At 51.4% G+C, this 16,777-nt stretch overlaps 5 protein-coding genes across 5 annotated transcripts; 2 read left to right on the top strand and 3 right to left on the bottom strand.

The window, feature by feature from the left end:
- Positions 1-1,077: 1,077 nt before the first annotated feature.
- CkaCkLH20_07410 (beta-lactamase family protein) lies at positions 1,078-2,815 on the top strand (the record flags this gene model as incomplete). Its single annotated transcript, XM_038890127.1, has 3 exons — positions 1,078-1,636; positions 1,691-1,988; positions 2,038-2,815. 3 exons carry the CDS (start codon positions 1,078-1,080, stop codon positions 2,813-2,815), a joined length of 1,635 nt encoding a protein of 544 aa, XP_038744605.1.
- Positions 2,816-8,045: 5,230 nt separating this feature from the next.
- On the bottom strand, positions 8,046-8,454 carry CkaCkLH20_07409 (uncharacterized protein; the record flags this gene model as incomplete). Its single annotated transcript, XM_038890126.1, has 3 exons — positions 8,046-8,083; positions 8,146-8,250; positions 8,334-8,454. The coding sequence occupies 3 exons, from the start codon at positions 8,452-8,454 to the stop codon at positions 8,046-8,048; spliced, it is 264 nt and encodes an 87-aa protein (XP_038744604.1).
- A 1,396-nt stretch (positions 8,455-9,850) lies between these two features.
- On the bottom strand, positions 9,851-11,972 carry CkaCkLH20_07408 (amino acid permease; the record flags this gene model as incomplete). The annotated part of the gene is made up of 11 exons (XM_038890125.1): positions 9,851-10,038; positions 10,092-10,137; positions 10,209-10,408; positions 10,476-10,567; positions 10,626-10,868; positions 10,923-11,018; positions 11,072-11,237; positions 11,285-11,440; positions 11,492-11,561; positions 11,623-11,827; positions 11,884-11,972. 11 exons carry the CDS (start codon positions 11,970-11,972, stop codon positions 9,851-9,853), a joined length of 1,551 nt encoding a protein of 516 aa, XP_038744603.1.
- A 1,058-nt stretch (positions 11,973-13,030) lies between these two features.
- Positions 13,031-14,133, top strand: CkaCkLH20_07407 (uncharacterized protein; the record flags this gene model as incomplete). Its single annotated transcript, XM_038890124.1, has 4 exons — positions 13,031-13,206; positions 13,270-13,308; positions 13,391-13,865; positions 13,933-14,133. 4 exons carry the CDS (start codon positions 13,031-13,033, stop codon positions 14,131-14,133), a joined length of 891 nt encoding a protein of 296 aa, XP_038744602.1.
- A 34-nt stretch (positions 14,134-14,167) lies between these two features.
- CkaCkLH20_07406 (glucan 1, 3-beta-glucosidase) lies at positions 14,168-16,746 on the bottom strand (the record flags this gene model as incomplete). Its single annotated transcript, XM_038890123.1, has 5 exons — positions 14,168-14,588; positions 14,650-15,879; positions 15,937-16,181; positions 16,232-16,418; positions 16,475-16,746. The coding sequence occupies 5 exons, from the start codon at positions 16,744-16,746 to the stop codon at positions 14,168-14,170; spliced, it is 2,355 nt and encodes a 784-aa protein (XP_038744601.1).
- Between the last annotated feature and the right edge of the window lie 31 nt (positions 16,747-16,777).

Genomic DNA, 16,777 nt, shown 5'->3' with positions numbered 1-16,777 from the left:
CCGTCCACACAACGGTTAATCCAGGGCTTGTCGGAAAGCATAGTCTCTGCCAAATCACTTGTCAGCATTCTTCTTCATACACCTCCAGGTCAGGAGGTATTTTTTCCGAACATCGTTTGGATCATGCTTCATTGCGGACACACACTTGCTGCTCGATTAGATCTTCAAGCAGCAGATCCAAGAATAGGCTTTATGACGGAACACCTTCGGCAATTCTCTGATATCGGTCACACCATTCGTCAGGTTGTTCTCAGGCTCGAGTCTGCGACTTCACCAGATGTAGATGACCGCGGAGACCGTGATTCCTTCTATCACTTTCTTATCCGCATTCGACGGGTTGAAAAATGGTACCTAGACCAGCAGAACCATTTACTCAACTGCCAACAAGGCATCTCGGCACAGGACTCAAACATTTCTATGGCCGCCTCCATACCAAGCCTCGGAGAGCCGACGTCTAATTTATTAGACCAAACCGGAACCTTCGACTATTCCGTCGTATCATCTGTGTTCTCACAGCCAAATGGTCCTGACTTGACGATACCCGAAAACGCCACCGCTCAATCAAACGCCAGCTTCGCCATCAATTCTCTTGGATTTATAAACGATACTTTCATTCCTTTCAAAAGTTGGAATTATTCAATGGGCAATGATGATGATGGTGGCGGTGTAGAATTTTAGCGTGGATCCTTGGAAAGAAACGGGTTCGGACACGGAAACGGATACGGAATGTCAGCCAAGGTGCTATGACCATCAGACATCTCGACCAGCGGCACAACTTCTTGTAACGAGGTATCAGGAAGAGATTTAGACCGTTTTGTCTTCCACAGACGCTGTAAATACCAGCGAAAGGTAGTATGCATCTAACATTGCCTAGCTTTCTTGCCAAAATTTCATCTGCTAGGCGCGCACTTACACACTCACTCCGTGTCCGACTATCGAGACTACGGAAGAATATGTTTGTTAGCAAGATGAAAGTATAAGACTTCTTCGATTCTCTCATGATCTGAAAGGTAAACAGAGCCTTTACTCACTGTAAGACTACCACAGAGTAATCATTCTTCAAGTCACCACGTCAATATGCGCCATTCGAAGGCCTCCGCCATTTCAGTTGGGCTTTTCCTAGGAATGGCATCAAAGTGTTTGGCAGATACTACAGCATATCAACCATGCCCTTTACTTCGGGCTTACTACCTTTCGCCGTCTATTGACAAAACTTCCGACGCGGTCAAGTCATTCACTAATGAGTTTGCCTCACTCTTCGACAAACTCATTGACGCAGGTGGATCAGACGACTTTGGCAAGATCACACCAAACACTACCTCTTTCTCAGTGGTCTTCTTCTCTGGCTCTGAAAGTCTCGAAGCGGATCCAGTATTCTTCGAATATCATCACACCGCCTCGGAGGCCCCGAAAGACTCTAACCTCAACTCCGACACCGCTTTCCCCCTTGGCACCCTCAGTCAGCTTTTCACGGTTTACGCGTGGCTTATTGAGATTGGCGATGGACATTGGGGCACATCAATTACGCAATTTCTGCCAGAACTCAAGAGTGCCGTATCAACAGGTTTCTCGGTGAACTGGGAGGAAATTACCATCGGATCTTTGGCAGGTCACATGTCCGGGCTTGCGCGGGAGTGTAAGTTGAAAGTTTCATTGGCATTTTGGACTATTTCTAACTGACACTCAAAAGCCTTCGCTTGCAGAATCAGTGAAACTTGCAGTCGAGCAGACTTCATTGAGAAGTTTGCGACGCAGTCTCCGCTATTTCTACCCGACACCACTCCTGTCATTTCCAATGCTGCTTTCCAAATACTTGCCCTGGCATTGGAATCTCATCGCAGCAGCAACGGAAATGCCACATTTGGCGAGATTATCAGCACTTGCATGTTCGAGCCTCTCAACATGACAAATTCCAGAATGTTATCTTCAATCATGAATGAGGAAATCTTCGCCCAGGCGTTGAATATTTCTGCTGTTGGTGAACCTGGGTTAGTCACATCTTTTTATATTGTTTCGCCGACCTCTAACAGATTTCAGAGCCCTTTCTGTAGTCTCAACGGCTTCTGACTTGGCCCGCGCCGGACATGCCATGCTTAGCTCTCGCCTTGTGTCAAAAGCCGTAACCCGTCGATGGCTTCAGCCCGTTGCTGATACGTCCAATCTACGCAACAGTGTTGGGCGTCCTTGGGAGATCTATCATGCTGGTCAATACGCCAACAGTTCGATACTAGACGTCTACACCAAGTCGGGCTTGATCGGCCACTATGCCAGTTATTTTGGTCTTGCTCCGGACTTTAATGTCGGCTTCGCCATCCTCGCGCATGACACCGAAGCCGCTCACGGCCCAGACTTGAACGTCTATGCCGATATCGCTTCCCTCGCCATCGTGCAACTACAGAAGCTCGCTGCGGCTGAGATGAAGGCACGGTATGTTGGCATGTTCGAAGGTCCGGCTGGGTCTGCGACGTTCAACGTCTCAAAAGATGGACCTGGCCTTGTTGTTACTTCCTTGAAGCAGGGAGAAGTTGATCTTCGAAATGAGATTGCCATTGCGGCGGGTATCAAGACTGACGATCTTGACTTTCGTTTATATCCTAGTAACATCGCGACGGAGACTCAGCAACAGTTCATCGCGGTCTTCCAAGATAAGAGCGCCCCGGTTGACATGGGCACACCGACTTGCATCACTTGGCAGGACGTTGGCGCCTTGGGATCTGGTGTTGATATTCGAGTTTTGTTCAGTATGGACGGCTCGGGGCGTGCCTCAAACGTCACATTGGCCAGCGGCTCTCTGACTTTGTCAAGATCCGAGTAAATTGGCACTAGCCCACGAAAAGACCATGATAATAGTCTGCTGGTGCTCATTTAGGAGGCACTACTTTTTTCGTTCACGACTTGTTTCCGATGTATCAATTGAGTAATATGAATTTTGTGTTTTGCTATGCTGCCCTATGCATCACAATTTCTCGAATGTCCGGTCTGAGAAACAGACAAGTGTGATTTCTGGATGCTGGAAACTAGATTACAGTCGCCGTGAGTCTATCGGTGTTTTCATTTCCGAATGCAAAGCCAAAAGAGTGAACCTATTTTCAACCTCTCGTGAGTCGCGACTCGCTGCTTCATGCCCTGATTCCGGAGCGGTCATCATCACTCAGCCACATATCTCGCCTTGGCATGAGATGCATTCTGCTTTCTTCCGAACCCGAGCTGAAAGGGGCAGATTACAGGAGCCCTTAATTGAGGTTCATATAGATTCGGACCATGAATTCCGAGGTCTCCGAGGCTACCGGAGCGATCCTGACTCCTTGTGTGCTGCGTGCCGGGCTTAAGTGGGGTTTGGCAATCTATTTGTCCGGATTTGCTTCCTAATGAAGAAGGACGACACTTGTCAGGTGCCGCAACGTTCAACCTTAAGTTCTGGACAGGCAACTGGATCATCTGGGGAACAATGCCTTCAGGCGCCAACGCCAGGGACCAAATGTTATAAAGCAGGGCCAAATGTTATCATTCCATGTTTAATGTTGTCATCCATCCTCCCACATCATAACAACGCCAGAGTCAAAATCGCTAAAATGCAGCTGTCCAAGGTGTTGTTAGCCATCCTGTGAGTCCCAATATCTTTCTCAACGAACTCGAAACTAACGTAACTGGCCAAGCCCGTTCATCGGGGCCTCTGAGGCCATCTTATGTTCATGTGATCGAAGCACTTCGGCCTCCATCAACTGCTGCGACGGGAACAAATGGAGTAAGTAAACACACCGCGCTGTTACAGGTAGACTCTAACGGTGATCAGATGGCTATGAATGTGAGCCGCTCGACCGGGAGACTTACACAACCTGTTGCTCAGAGCAATTTTCTACAACCACTTTTTGCAGAGATGGCAGCGTTTGAGACAAGATCTGAAGAGTTTTGACAGTTCACTATTCAATAAAACCTTGCAGACCTCCGCAAGATTCACTTATGATCCAGTCATTGTAAGAATATGTGACTGCAGCTTCTTGTTCCATTTGAGGGCATAATACACCACTCCACGGTTACCATTTCTGGTCAAATATTTACATGATGAAACGGATAAGAAGGGAAAGGCTAGAGCTACCGGAGTCCAGCAAGCAGCAACGGAAATTATAGAGAAAAAGGGGAGTAGTTGCAAGGCAAGGATGACCGTTAAAGACTGTATAATGAACAGCACGGATACGTCGTTGGGGCCAGAATCTTGGTTGTGGGATGCTTTACGTATTGCTCACATGCGTTGCGTGCTCTTTATTTCTTTGGTATATCTTCAGCCCGAATCGTCTGTTTATGTGGCTACTGGGAATCTTGAACCATCCCAGTCCATCAACCCATAAGAGTTTCGTACCCCCTTTCTATCATAACGTCCATCCAGTATATGTCTTCTTGATCATTATCCATCGTCTGCCATGTTTCTTTTACTAAATTCAACATCTGCCGTATAGGCTTAGCTGCAAGTACGCCCTCGAAATACGCAAGGCGAGAAAGAATCGTTCTCCTTGCATGAAGGATGTCGGTCGTTGTAGGTGGCGCTTCCATCCTCTTCGTGCTTGGAAACATGGTCGCCGCTGAGTTACCTCTGAAATCCAGTAGCGGAACAAATGAGCGATTGAGAGAAAGCTCGCTACAAATGCTGACAAGAAGTAACGGCTGTATGGATCGGGACCGAGACGACATTGGTATTTCCTCCACAAGATCGAGAATGTGCAGTGAGAGACTAGTCAGCCAGGTGTCTAGCAAGACTCCAGGATTGCGATGTTGAGCGACATCGGAATTTTGAATCGTGTCAAGCCAACATGACTGACTCATCAAATCTGTGGATTCAATGTCTCGTAAGAACAGATCAGGGAAGTTCCGGTATAGTTGAAGCAAGCCGGTGCAGCGATAGGCTTCAGCAGCCTTAAGCAGGTGGTCTGCGGGCGTCATATCATCGCCAGAGTCAATGACCAAAGCTGCTTTTGGTAACTCGACGCTACAGAGTTTCGAGTGGAGTTCTTCTGAAGTTCGAATCGCGTTCATTGACTGCTCGATGTCGCGTCTCGAGGAATGCCGTCGACTGCGGATTCGTTTGCGTTCTCTTCTGACGAGAACACCAACCTGAGCAACAAGCTCTTGTATCTCAACTCCGAGGCCGGTCTGGGGGTGAGGCATTCTTGCACGCTTTTGTAAAGAAGGGTGACTTGGCTGTGGTTGAACGGCCACGGGAGACTCCAGTGAAGGCAACTCTTGGTCGGTGACGAATGAGAGCAACATCTTCCAGTAAGTGAGAGAGTTGTAGAAGAACAGCCTTTTCTGTTTGTTCTCTGAATCCCGATCGTCGACTTCATCATTGAGAGACATAAATGTTTCGGCGAGAAGCTGAAATTCTGCTTGGCCCAGCCTACGGGGATCGTGCCAACAAAGACTGAAGCCAAGCATGACCAAAGCCAGAAGGGATGATGTGTCTTTTGGGTTGGCTTTGCTCTCGTTCCATAACGACTTCACCGCCTGGTCTCCGAGACGACCACTAGCTGCGAGATAGCCAGGAGATACCTCAGACAAGCATGCTGCAGCCATGCTTTGGGTAACATAATAGAGAGAAGGAGAATGCGTCCAGAGGTTGGAGATGGTGGTTCTGTACGGGTTCAGGTCGCTGTCATAACAAGACATCATGCCGCATACTTCCTTGAAGTAATACTCCACGAGTGTCGAAGAGTTGTCTCGTAAAGAAGGCACCAATGGCGCATTGCAATGAGCGGCGAATGGCTCGCCTGCGCGCGAGTAGGGCTCAACCTGACAAGAAGTACCTGAAAGAATTTCTGGCCACAGGAGAGATTCAATAGAGTTGTTATCGGGCGTTGTAAGATTCAAGCTTTCCGGCCTTACGCCCGCGGGTCGCTGTTCCTTTTCGGTCAAGTTATTCGGTGCCGTAAAGAAAGGGTCCAGATCGAGGCTTTCGGGTGTGTTGTTATCAATGAAAGAGTTGAAGAGATCTAAGTCGTATACAGCTCCAGTACTTTGGTCGTATGGACCCGTCTGGTCGAGAGTATTCTCAGCTGCCCTCAAATTTCTCGTTGGGCCCATGGCCCTTGGTGACGAGGGATTGCCACTTGGTGACATAGATGTCGCATTCCACCTCAGAACCTTTCGGTATCCCGGGCATGTTATTCCAAGTCTTTGACAGCGCGAGCATTGAGGTTTTGCTTCGTCGCATTTGAGCTTCCATCAACGTATTAGTATTAGTCGTGAACCGAGCTTGGTCAACGCGAACGTACCCGTTTGGATTTGCAAACGGCACATCCGTTGCGAGATCTAGGGATGATTTTGCGCGTTGATGACATGTTTGAAAGTCGTCTCAACACGAACTTAATAGAAAAACCGCCATGTCTGAGAAGTACTTTCGTCGTTGTACGGCGTGAGGAAGTCAAATTGGCCCCGAGTCCTCCCCGCCGATGCGGCCGGAATGACTCGCACTCATGCGGGGGCTTTATCACCGGCTGTGGAGTTGGTTGTGGGGGTTGCATGAACCGACAGAAGAGCGTTCCACCCGCTAAACCCAACTGGGTTCCCATAGGCGAAGGATATCATTGCCTTAAGGGGGATGGATTGGCAAAGCAGTGAGTGTCATCATGTTGTCAACTTCGCGTTTGATAAGACTCTTCGGCAGCATTAAGTGCACTGTCAGGTTGCTGTTCGCAAGAATGAGTCCATATGATCTTCCTCGAATGATCCCAGTTCCTTCAACATGCCGCTCGCATCGGGACCTCAGGCGTTCAAGGTTGCACTGATACAAACTTCGCCGAAGGTGTGGAGAACAAGGCCCTTTCCCTGTCATCTGCTTCCAAAAGTCGAGGCTAACATATTGTCTTTCATCCCACAGATCCTCGACGCCGAATACAATTTCAACTATGCCGCCAAACAGATTCGGCTTGCGGCAACTCAAGGAGCGTCACTTGCCGTCCTGCCCGAATATCATTTGATGGGATGGGTTCCAGATGAGCCCTCGTTCGCTTTGAGCCCAGAAGACGCACGTCGCTATTTACAAAGATATCAAAATCTAGCAGCCGAGTTGCACGTCAATATTTGCGCCGGCACAATAGTCTCCGAGGCGTCGACAAGTCCTCTACCCGGCAAGAAATCAGGCCAGCCGAAGAAGACTCTTCTTAACAGCTCGCACTTCATCGATCATAACGGGAAAATCCTCGGCGTCTATACCAAGACCAACCTCTGGATCCCAGAACGCCAACATCTTACTTCGAGTGTTGACTATGCCAGTCAATTACGACTTCAAGAGGAAGCGGCCACAGCCAGTCCCCACCGGGTTTTCAACACCCCTTTAGGACCCGTGGGCATCCTAGTCTGTTGGGATCTGGCATTCCCTGAAGCTTTCCGACAACTCATTCTGGCAGGCGCAAAAATCATCATCATTCCTTCATATTGGACCCTGTCAGACATGAGCAGAGAAGGGCTTTCATACAATGCAAATTGTGAGAAGATGTTTGTGCAGTCCACGCTCATCACTCGAGCGTTCGAAAACACAGCAGCCATCATCTACTGTAACGCAACTGGACCCCGGGAAGACGGATTCTTTGGATGTAGCCAGGTATCGCTACCTATCGTTGGAGCTGTGCCTGGTGGCTTCACGGATGAAGAAGAGGGAATGCGCGTTGTTGATGTGGATATGCGACTTGTTGAGATTGCAGAAAAGAACTATCAAATCCGGCAGGACTTGACAAGAGCCAACTGGCATTACGGATATGAAAAAGGGGCGAAATTGTAGTAGAACGTCTGTTGATTTGAAATATGAACTGCTGGTATCCGTTCAACCAGACTATTACATGTTTTCCCAAACTTAATGACTGGCTACGTAGCTCGCGAGGCATTGATGTAGGGACTCTTTGTACCAAAAGACAGATTTTGCATATTCTGGGATCCCATTGTATTTATTGAAAGACTGACTTAGTGAGCTAAAGCATTGCATATTCTCATAAACGACCATAAAGAGGAGAGCCCCTCCACGCCCGGACGTTAGTCCATCAGAACTCGGGTCTCTTTCCCTAGATGCAGAGCATCGAGTTGCCTTGCATTTGGCACTCTAATCGGTTTGTAAGTATATGACAATCATAATTTGTGAAAGTGAGAACATTGAACACTTACTTCCGTGGAAAATATCACCAATACCGTTGGTCCAGTAAGCGCAGCTAGTGCCAGGAGTGTGAACGCTCTCCGTGTTCATCGTGGTGCAGGCTTCATGGACGGTGGCTATGAGATGGAAAACAGATTAGTTCACTTCAACTCCACTTCGTGTGATCACATCTGAGATTGGCTGGAGAACGTGAACTTACAGCCTCGAATGGTGTAGTATGTGTTGTTCGCAGTCCAAACTCCGTTGGCATCCTTGGTCCAAGCGTAGCTTCCGGAGGCCAGGAAGAGAGCGGCGGAGACAATGATCGAAGTGAACTGCATGTTGACTGAGGGGTTGGCTGATGGTTTGGAAATGTGGTTTGAGTGTTGTGATGTTGCTGTTTGAAAGTGTGAGAGTGAAGATGCAGATTTCGAGTCCATGAAGAGGAAGAGCTCCGTTTATATAGATTTTAGGCAATGCTTCTCGGTGACTGTTCTATGAGTTTTAACTAACTCTTGCACTGACAAGCTCCTCGTATGGATCATCGAATGTGTGCCTTGCTAACATGAACGAGCTGTGATACGTCGAGAGCTGGAGTTGGAAAATCCATGTCATGTAGGCACAGCCCACCATGTAGTACAGCACTGTTCTGGCTCCTGGTTTGCGACCTCGGACTCGTGCTGGAACAAGTTTCACAAGAAGGAATCATATTAGTCCATTCGGGCAAAGAGCTTCAACCCAAGCTTGGATTTGCGGATTGAAATTTTCAGCTATCGTCAGTTTCAAGAAGGATCAGGCCTAGTTTGTGAGCAGGCAACAGATTATACAGTATGTTTCACAAGGACCCGTCTTATGTGCCCATTCTGGATCATCAATAAGCGCTACTGTCCAAATGGAATGAGCTCCATCATCCCTATGACGAATCATGCGGTGCTGCATCATTTTCCTTGTGGATTCTCTTGCATTATACTTGTCTCGGATTTGTGCTTAAACTCAAGCTCAAGACTTTCCCGTTGCAAGCATTTGAAGGGCCTCGTCACACCCATCACGGGACAAGTCGATGACCGATTACCATTATGATCGCTGTTCTTTGGTCTTTCCGTTGTCTCCTTTGTCTCCGTCGTCGTCGTCGTCGTATTATGTCCGTACATAGCGCTGTATTGTTACGCACCCCTATTTGGGAGACACTTCTCTGTGTCAGCATCAAAGTCAACGGGTTGATATGAAAGTCAACAGCGGCCCAACTGAGTTACAGCGATTCATCGACTCTATTTGGAATCTTCCTTAGCAGATGAAGTTGAGTTTCACGCACCAAACAGTGCGGACAGAGATGTTGGGAAGGATTGCAACATAATGATCAACACTGACGTGCCACATTCTCAGGGCAAATAGGGGTGTCGATCAGAAAACTTTGCCGCAGACGAAGGTTGAAAATATTCCGATGCGACCAATCGCTGCGCTTCTGTCTCACAAATCCCGTCGCTTACGGCGCGGCCCGGTACACAAGGGAGAATTCTTCTCACTGCCGTCACTGATCATTGGACGTTTAACGCAGTCAGCCCACGGGAATCCAGGATCCTGCGTGTGAATCCCTAGAAAGGTCGTCATCACACCTGATTGGGCTCCTCGGTAAACTCAATGCTGACATACACACGATTTTAATACAAAGAAACAACTTCTGACGACCAAATTCGATTGGACTGCTGCGTACGACAACGGTCTACCTGGGAATATTGCTCATTCCTTGCCGTTGCCATCCAATCCGGCACCTTTCAAAGTATCATCTTCCTGGGCTGTTGGATGGGCTACTGGGAGTTCCTCACCCAGGATAAGGTCGAACTTCGGACCATTGTAGGTCTTTCTCTTCACAATCCGTAGTACCGCTGCATAGACGATGAAAATACCGATGACAGCCGTGACGTAATCTGAACGTCGTTAGAGAAAGTGCAGACCATGATTTTGCTCGTCGAGGACTTACTCATGGTAGATATGTCAATGGGTATCGCAGGAGGAAAGCAGAAGAACTGGACCGGAGTATGTGAGCAGCACTGTTCAAAGACCATGATTCTTGACAAACTGAGAATTTGGTACTTACCACTGATGTAACCAGCACAAAAAGAACTGAAATCCAGTTCATGGCGTACCCCAGAACTCCTTTACCGAGATAGAATTCAGGGGGGTTGGCAGACACCAGATGCCGACCTCTCACCAGTAAAATCATGACCGGCAATGCATATGAGAGGTTGAGAAACAGAGTGCAACTTGCGATGTAGGCATTGAACGCGACCTCGGGCCCTACATCAGCGTGTCAGTGAAAGGCTGCAACATCACCGGCTGCTTATGAGACTGTAGAACAATATACCGAGGTAAAGAAGACCAAAGAGCAAGTTGAAGACGGCCTGCACTAGAATAGCACGAACAGGAACGTTCAGCTTCGGATGAAGTTGCGACAAGCTGGAAATCACAAGGTCAGTTTAGGTAACGCTCGCCATGCCAAGATGTGGGCACTCACTACTTTGAGAACGGCGTACCGTTGTCTCGTGCCATAGCCCATACCAGGCGACTGCCGGACGTGACGCAACCATTCGCCCCGTTGACAAAACAAAGGGCCACCGCGACGCTGAGAATCGCCGCTGCTGCCTGGTTCCCGGTGGCCTGGGATATCATTTCGGTAAGGGGGCTCTGAGTAGGCGATGCGAGGAGAACGTCGATGTCGACAGCGCAGAATAGCATGACGAGGATGAAAGCAATGCCGCTGCGGCTGAAGTCAGAACGGGGTTTCGTTGACTGACAATGAGACTTCACTTACGTAGTCCCACCTACAAGCACTGCCCCGATCATTGCCTGAGGGGCATCGGTTTGAGGGCGTGGCATTTCCTCAACCATGTGTGCCACCGCATCAAAGCTGCAAACATGTCAGTGGAATCCTTCGATGAGATACTCAAGTGAAGTCCGAACCCGATGAGGCTAAGGGCTGATTGAAGGAGTCCGAGCATCCAAGCAGTCCCGTCACTCCAGCCTGTGGTGTTGGAGAAGTTTGTAAAGACGAATTCGGCATCCGTTTTAGGTGACGTCGCTAGGAGGACGATGCTGATCACCACAACACTGAGCAAAGACCAATACACTGAGGAAGGTTAGGACGGCCTTTTGCTAGAGTGTTACTGAACTTACAAGCGCCCTCGTTCCATCGATTTAGGATGGGGTAGCCGAAGATGTTGAGAAACACGCCGATGATGGACACGGCGACAAACATCAGGTATGTACTCCATTGTGTAATCTGGTAAGTACCACCAGATCCTGCCACGGCTGCGGCGGCAAGGAACCGAGCTGTCCAGTTGTGAGTTGTCAATATTCTCTCGGCGTAATATCGAGTCGTACCTCCAAAGTAGGCAGCCGTGGTGTTGAGGGTAAGCCATCCTGCAATGTTGATCCATCCTACGAAAAAGCTCTTGAGGCATGTCAGCGAGAAATGCAGCTTGCAGCAGCAGCTTTGCTGGAATTCGGCTCACCATCGATTTCCTCCATTTCTGAGTCGACAGAGCATAAGCATAATGGTATTGACCACCAGCTGTGGGGTACATTGACGCGAGCTCTCCAACGCTGGCACTCATGCAGATGTTGCAGAGAACACAGAAGATGAATCCGTACACAAAAGACACCGAGCCGCCGGATGGCATGACGAGCCCGATTGAACCTGCCAAGGAGATCCAGGTGCTTGTGTATGGTGAGCTGCCTGCTTCAAAAGTCTGATGTATCCAGAGTGGACTTACTTCAGAATGGCGAATGCCATACCGACCATGGTAATTTTGGAAAACCGTTTCTGAAGGTGGCCATTCTGGCCATCAGCTGCTCCGGCCATAGCGAGCAGACAGCTTGTGTTCAGTGAAAGTGCGGAGAATCGATGCCAGGCCCCAACGCAAACGAGCCATGAAGTGAGAACACAGATTCTTTTGAAATATGTTCAACCGGGTATGAACATCATGGTATCACGCCGCAGATAACGAGTCAGATAACAGCACGCCGTGGTGGTTTGCCTTACGCTCAACGTCTTGCTAACAGGACCTCCAGAGCCGGTGACATGTCACCCATGCTTCCCAGTCCACTAACCCCAAATTGGCAGTCTTAAGCAAAGGAAACGCGACCCGGGATGCTGCTGCGGGGTTCTGTGAGATAGGGAGCCGATCCCCCCCGCAGGCGCATGCCGATAAGGGGCAGAGTCTTGACATTCAATGCCGTGATTCCTGCATGTCCAAATCCGATGAGCCGGTGTGCGCTCATATTGCTCCATTTCACTGATTCGAACGCGGGGTGAAGCCCACTGGTATCCGTATTTGATCTCCTACGAGGCCCGGGACTTATCTCCGGCTGACTCTTGTCAAATATCGGCCAAACTTGTCCGTAACCGTTACCCCGGTCGTGTTTTCTCACTCGTCCAGCTGAGTTACTTCCAACTTCAAACTCTTTTGGGGTTATGTACGCGGCCAGACGGAGACCATAAAGTTGATATCCCCCGTGAGCCCCGGGCCGGTCCGGCGATGAGCCGGGGAGCTCCAGCCTGAGACACCCGCCAGCACTGGTAGATTTAGCTGTCAACCTGTCAGCACTAATACCGCCATAGTCTCCTAACGACCAACACAGGCTTCCCGGCTCAACCTCCGTCAATACCGTATTCTAAGACCATGTTTAGGAAAGTTGGTGGCGCATCGCGATTTAAGAAGGCTGAATTTGAACTGAGCACGCCGTTAAGGGGCCAACGGCGACAAGCAGCAAGGTCACATCCACAGCGCATATATAGCGTGATCTAAAGATAAAAAGGATAATTGCTACGACGCGACGCGACGCGCCGAAAGTAGAAAACCCCGCCAGTTTCCCTCATGCTTCATCTCGAACTCCCCAGATCATCGTGATACTTCCAAAATGCCACCAATCCGGACTCCAAAGACGACTCCATCAAAAGCCGGCGGCTCCCTCGCGGCGTTCGGCTTCGTGCCCGTCGCCAAGGAGGAAGCGCTGACCCGCGCCGCCAACCACATCCCCACTGCGCCGGTCGTGCCCGTGAAGGTCGTGCCTGTGAAGGTATCGAAGGGCTTGAAGTAGGCCACGATCCGCAGCGTTCATGGCTGGGAAGAAGAGTTTCAAGCGCAGATCGGCTCGAGCACGAATAAGATCGTCTTTTCATCATTCGTCCTGACACCGTAAGTGGCATTGTCATTCCTATCTCAATCTTGGTTCCACTTGCCCGTGGCCACCCCACCCGCTAACAGCGAGATTCAACAGCGAACACATCGACGCCCTCATCACGTACTCAACCACCTGCAAAACCCTCAAGCACTTCGAGTTCCTCTACACCGACGTCTCCTACGACGCCAAAAACGACGCGAAAGCCCTGACCGACGCCTGCATCCTCAAGCTCGCGCGGGCCTACCCGACGCTCCAGACCGTCAAGCTCCCGGGGACCTCGGACCTGACGGACGCCGCCGTGCTCGCCCTCTGCGAGCACTGCCCCGACCTCGCGACGCTCGAGATCACCAAGGCCGTGGCGGGCAGCAACGCGATCGGCGTCGGCGCGTTCGAGGGCATGCTGCTGAACGGGGACTGGGCGCCCGGGCTGAAGAACATCACCGTCTGCGACGTGACGTGGGGGACGACCAAGTTCATGGCCAAGATGCGCGAGATGTCGAGGTCGAGGCCGCAGCTTGTCGTCCACCTGGCCAGCATCAGCGAGGAGAAGAAATGGGGAGATTGGGATATTGTGAGGAGGATTAATGATAGTTATCAGAACGGCAGGAAAATGAACCCATATGCTCGCATGGGACCAGGAGGAGGGGGAGGAGGCGGAGGCGGCGGAGGCTGGAGGGGAGGCGGCGGTGGTGGTTGGAGGGGAGGATGGAGAGGAAGAGGGAGAGGAGGATGGAGACGGGCATTCCATCGCCCATATTAGCACGATGTATCTTGTTTTCACTTCAGAGTTTCCAGCGGCTATTATTATACGGTTCAAGTTTACTAACACAAGAAGATGAATTATATTAAGACTAATACATCGAAACCTCAAGCTCAAGCATGCTGATACAACGCAATGCCCGCCGTGAAGCCCGCGATGTTATCCTTGTAAAAGGCCACATCCTTCCCGTGGCTCGTCACCATGGCCGTCGTGCCGACAATATTGAGATTGTACGTCTCCAGGTTCTCCGTCTTGGAGCAGTTGTTGGGCGCGTCCCGGATGTCGAAGATGCGCTGCTGGCACCGCGCCCCGGCCCCGATCTGGCAACACGCCGTGCTGTAGTTGTTGAAGAAGGAGTACAGCCCCGCGCCGAAGATGGCGATGTTGCGGCTGCCGATGACGCGCAGGCCCCAGGCCATCTCGCAGGGGGGGCCGTTGGGGTCGGCGTTCTTGCAGTCGGCCGCGAAGTCCGGGTCGTGGTAGCCCTTGACGCGGGGGAAGGGGATCGATGCTGGCGGGTTGGGTTGATAGTAGCTGTGTGTTCGTGTTAGTCAATCTTCTCTGTGCGGAGTTTGTGTTTTCTGTTTGAACTTACGGTGTCTCCGTCTGCGCCATGCCCATGTAGATATCCCTCGTCTGGTAAAGTTGGTACTGGTAGAGCGTGTGATGCTCGACGCCCGAAGCAGACAGCCAGACCTTACCCGCGGTCGCCTCTATCAGCAATCCTCTGCCGGCGTAGACGGTGACCTGCTTGTAGTTGGGGTCCTCGAGATCATGATCGGCGACCCACAACCAGCAGTTCTCCATGAAGAGGTTGCTGGCGGGCTTGGTAATGTGCATGCTCATCCACGCGACGATGCAGTTCTTATCCACCGTCTCGGCGGTGACGGTGGCGTTGGGCGTGGTGGGACACTGCGCGAGCTGCTGCTGCGTGCCGGCGAACCCGCCGACGCGGATGTGCACATCCCACATGCCGGCCGGCTCGCCGAGGGCGTTGAGGTTGTACTCGACGACCTTGGCCCCCGGCGCGGCGCCGCGGGTCGAGACGATCATGTCGGACCACTCGATGGTGCCGCAGTCGCCCGGCAGCGCGACCTTGACGACGGGGTGCGGGTTGGAGATGTCCTGGAACCTGGGGCCGCCGCCCATGATGATGGAGGCCAAGGCCTCGCCGACGATGCGGGCGCCGGCGGGGATGAAGACGGTGTCGGAGACGTAGTACGTTCCCGCGTCGACGAAGGCGACGAGGGTGCTCCGGGAGGCGACGTAGTTGAAGAGGTTGTTCAGCGCGACGGTGTCGTCGGTTACTCCGTCACCCTTGGCGCCAAAGGTACGGGCGGAGACGAAGCAGTTGGCGGAAAGATCCTCGTAGTGAGGCTTGGAACGCTCGTAGTACTTGGTGCCGTTGGCGGTCTTGGCGACGAGGGCGTTGTACACGGGGAAATAGGATGCCTCGCTGCCGGTGTAGTCCGTGGGGCCCGAAGGAGTGTAGATGTGTCCCATGGCGAAGCCCTGGTTGACGATCGACGCAAAAGTGCCTGCGATGATGGTGTTGTTCAAGGGGCCCTGGAGCACAGCGCCGACGTTGGAGAAGGCGACGTTCTCCATCATGACCGTGCCGGCCGTAACGGGGACGATGCCAGGAGCACGCGGGGTTCGGATCGCAGTCTGGACATTGACGAACTGCGAATCGATGAGGGTGACGGAAGAGGTGCTGTTGTCCTGGATGCGGATACCGATGCCGCAGTTCTCGACGTAGATGCTCTTGTAAGTCCAGCCCCAGTCCCAGAGCTGGTTGATGGCGATCTGTGAGTTCCAGAAGCGGCTGGTTCACGTTAGTAAGTTGACGTCAAGACCGCGATATGGGAAGAACGTTACTTACAGGTTTCGAGCTGTGTATTGCTGGTTCCCAAAGTTGGCGCCGTACTGGCCTCCGTAGAAGTCGAGGTCGTTGAGAAGTCCTCCAGAGCCCTCTTCAATGAAGATACCGGTGTGCTTGCTGTCTGCGCCCTCAGCCAGACGGAAGACGCAGTTTGTGATGGCAGTGGCTTGAGATGAGGGCCAGTGAATTCCGAGGGCGGCGGAGGAAGCCGGGATGGCAGTCGTGTCGAAGACGAGGTTGCGGACCTGAGATATATGAGCCGGTGTCCTTCATCATGCTTCAACGTTCACCTTACCTGGCGGAAGAAGACATTGGTAGCACCCCAGCTCAACCCGTTTGCACCATATTGGTTGCCGTCAATGAGACCAAGATTCGTGGTAGTGTTGAAGTTGGCAGCAGCCTTGATCACGGGTCGGTTGGTCGGGTCGCCGATGATCTGGGTGTAGAAGTAATCGATGATGGAGCCGGAGATGAGATAGGTACTGTGATGGGCGTCAGTGTCTTTCACCCTCTCGCCATTCTCGATTGAAAAACTCACCCGGGAGGGAAGAAGACGGTAGCAGGCGACGTCGTCTCGCCTTTGCACGTCCCCGGACCACATCGTTTTCCCGACGAGATGGCGAGGTTGATCGCCGCCGTGTCGTCCGTGACACCGTCGCCCTTGGCACCAAAGTCCTTGACGTTACGGAAGACGTGGTATTTGGGGTCCGCGTTGTAGGGCGAGATTCCCTGGTGTTTGACGTCCTCCATCCAGTACGCCGCCTCGGCGACTGCCGCGACGGCGAGCCAGAGCGCGGCTGTGATGCGCATTCTGGCGGTCGACTATTCGATTACGTCTGAA

Source organism: Colletotrichum karsti, assembly GCF_011947395.1.
Source record: "Colletotrichum karsti strain CkLH20 chromosome Unknown Scaffold23, whole genome shotgun sequence".
NCBI lineage: Eukaryota > Fungi > Ascomycota > Sordariomycetes > Glomerellales > Glomerellaceae > Colletotrichum > Colletotrichum karsti.
Note: the sequence above shows the minus strand (reverse complement) of the source record. Positions and strands in the feature narration are given on the sequence as shown.